Consider the following 2,125-nt stretch of genomic DNA (forward strand, 5'->3'; position numbering starts at 1 on the left):
CAGGATGGATGAGGTCACGACCCATTTCCAGAGGGAAAAGCGAGTCAAAACAACGAACATGATTAGATGTTGCTTTTTCCTGGCAAGCTTTCTGCAATTGGCTATATAGCACAATCTGCTCAGGGCAAAGGGACAAAACCAGCAAGGCGCTAGGGAGCAGTCACAACTGTAATGCCTTGCCTTCTGCCAGCGGCCTAGCGCAAGGGCCATCCGAGTCATCTAGCACTGCTTCAAACCCAGCTGCAGGGAGGTACAGACATGGATTCAGGCTCTAAGCGGTGGCCTCTACCACTTCTTGGGCACTCAGAGAGGGATGCTTGCTCCCACTCACACCTGCCAAACCTAGAAATGGGGCATCCCTGGGGCTGCCTTTGAGACACCTTTCTCTCACATACTTCACAGTGGCTGGAGGTGTAGCGCCACGGCCATGTTTCTGGGGTTGGCACGTGTGACTGGGAACAGGTAGCCGGGCTGTCCTCAAGATCATCCTTCTCAGCGGACAGCAGTGAGACAGTACAGATGTACCTTAAAAACCTTCAGTTATGGATCAGAGCCAATACACACAGCACTGGGTTAAACGTGAGCCCCATATCACCAGACTGCTTTTGGGAAAAGTCTTCCCTTGTATGTACTAGGCTGTTACAGCCGCTGCACTCCTAGATTCGTCCAGTCGGAAGGGACTTGCCTGACCTTCCACAATTACAGAAGTCATGTATCAGTCACTAAAGGAGGGTGTGATTATCACATACTCTTACCATCGTTCATACTAGGACCACAGCCCTGAATCCTTCCCACCCCCACCTCTGCTCTTCCCTCAAGTCATGCACAGCACCTAATTCTGCAAACTGGATGGGGAGAAGGCTCTACCTCCCACCCAAGTCTCAGGCTCTTAGTTTCCGCCCTAATGACCTTATGGCCCGTCAGTCCCAAATTCAATGGCAGCTCACCTACCTGGCTTCATCTCAGCTGTCTTCAGCTCATCCCTCCAGCTCACTAGTCCTTCAACCTGACTGGCATCCAAACAGCTGTCCAACATGGGAATGGCAGACTACTTGTCAATGGCTTGCATTCCCCTTTCCCCCTCCTGCTTGCTTGACAATCCCCGCACTAAATTAACATGATACATTTGAGGCTGTCACTAATTGTGCAGTTACTAATTGTGCCTTCATAGTCCTACCTTATATGGGTCTAATATGATCTACATGGTTTTAGGAAAGTTGTAAGCAGCAGGCCTTCACAACACAATTGGTACAGGGAATGTCAAAGAAACAGTGGACAATACTCAAAGTATTATATATGCACAATAGTTTTAATTTTCTTTATATAAAAAGATCCTAAAGATGGCAGAACACCTGTATCCTAGTTTTCTTACACATATGCTTCCAACACCCATTTTTCACAGAATCATACAAAACGAGGCTTGGAAGGGACCTCAAGAGGTCACATCTAGTCCAACCTCCTGCTCAAAGCAGGACCATCCCCATCTATATCATCCCAGAAGCTAACATCCCCCTAAACACTTGCAATGGCAGAGTCTCAACCCTGAATTTGGCTTAGTCACTCCTTCCACCAGGATGTGTGTGAAGCTGCAATATGGCACTTAGTTCGCTTAGTTGGCATGTTTAATGTATCTGAAAAGCTTGGGTGCAAAGAGCTCCACAACAGAGTCCATGAGCACAGGCAACAAGGCCATCAGCACACAGGTAAGTCCAGGGGTCAGACAGCGCAAGCATGGCAGAGCCATTTGTCCTTCCTGTGCAAATCCCAGCCTTTTGTCAATGACCACTCTTGTTTTAAGGGCTTCTCCCCACTGAAGAGGATTCCATCTTCCATTCAGGAAGCCGCAATAAAGTCAAGCAATTGTTGAGAGCAGTCCCGTTTCGTACGATGCGATCAATCAATTGTACCGTTGCACGACTTGTTGAGCTTGTTGAACGTGAAATCTAAGCTATGCGTAGAAATAGGCTCTCGATAAAGGGGATTGGATGCCTACGAGCAAATAAATTTTAAAAAATCAGAAAACAACACAAATAGAAAAAAATCGGAATAACAGATTCTGTGATACAAAAGCCAGTGTAGGCCTTTGGGCAGAGGGACATTTGGAGGGGGGGAGGTATGTGTGGGT

At 47.5% G+C, this 2,125-nt stretch overlaps 1 protein-coding gene across 1 annotated transcript in view; it reads right to left on the minus strand.

Annotated features, from left to right (window-relative positions):
* Window positions 1-1,288: 1,288 nt before the first annotated feature.
* Window positions 1,289-2,125, minus strand: part of ITGB5 (integrin subunit beta 5) — a 106,640-nt gene continuing 105,803 nt past the window's right edge. The window contains exon 14 of the mRNA XM_019554133.1: window positions 1,289-1,989. Coding sequence (XP_019409678.1) covers window positions 1,894-1,989 — 96 coding nt within the window. The 3' untranslated portion in view covers window positions 1,289-1,893. The remainder of the gene's footprint in view (window positions 1,990-2,125) is intronic.

The sequence above is a fragment of the Crocodylus porosus genome, unplaced genomic scaffold (genome assembly GCF_001723895.1).
Source record: "Crocodylus porosus isolate Cpor-Errol unplaced genomic scaffold, CroPor_comp1, whole genome shotgun sequence".
NCBI lineage: Eukaryota > Metazoa > Chordata > Crocodylia > Crocodylidae > Crocodylus > Crocodylus porosus.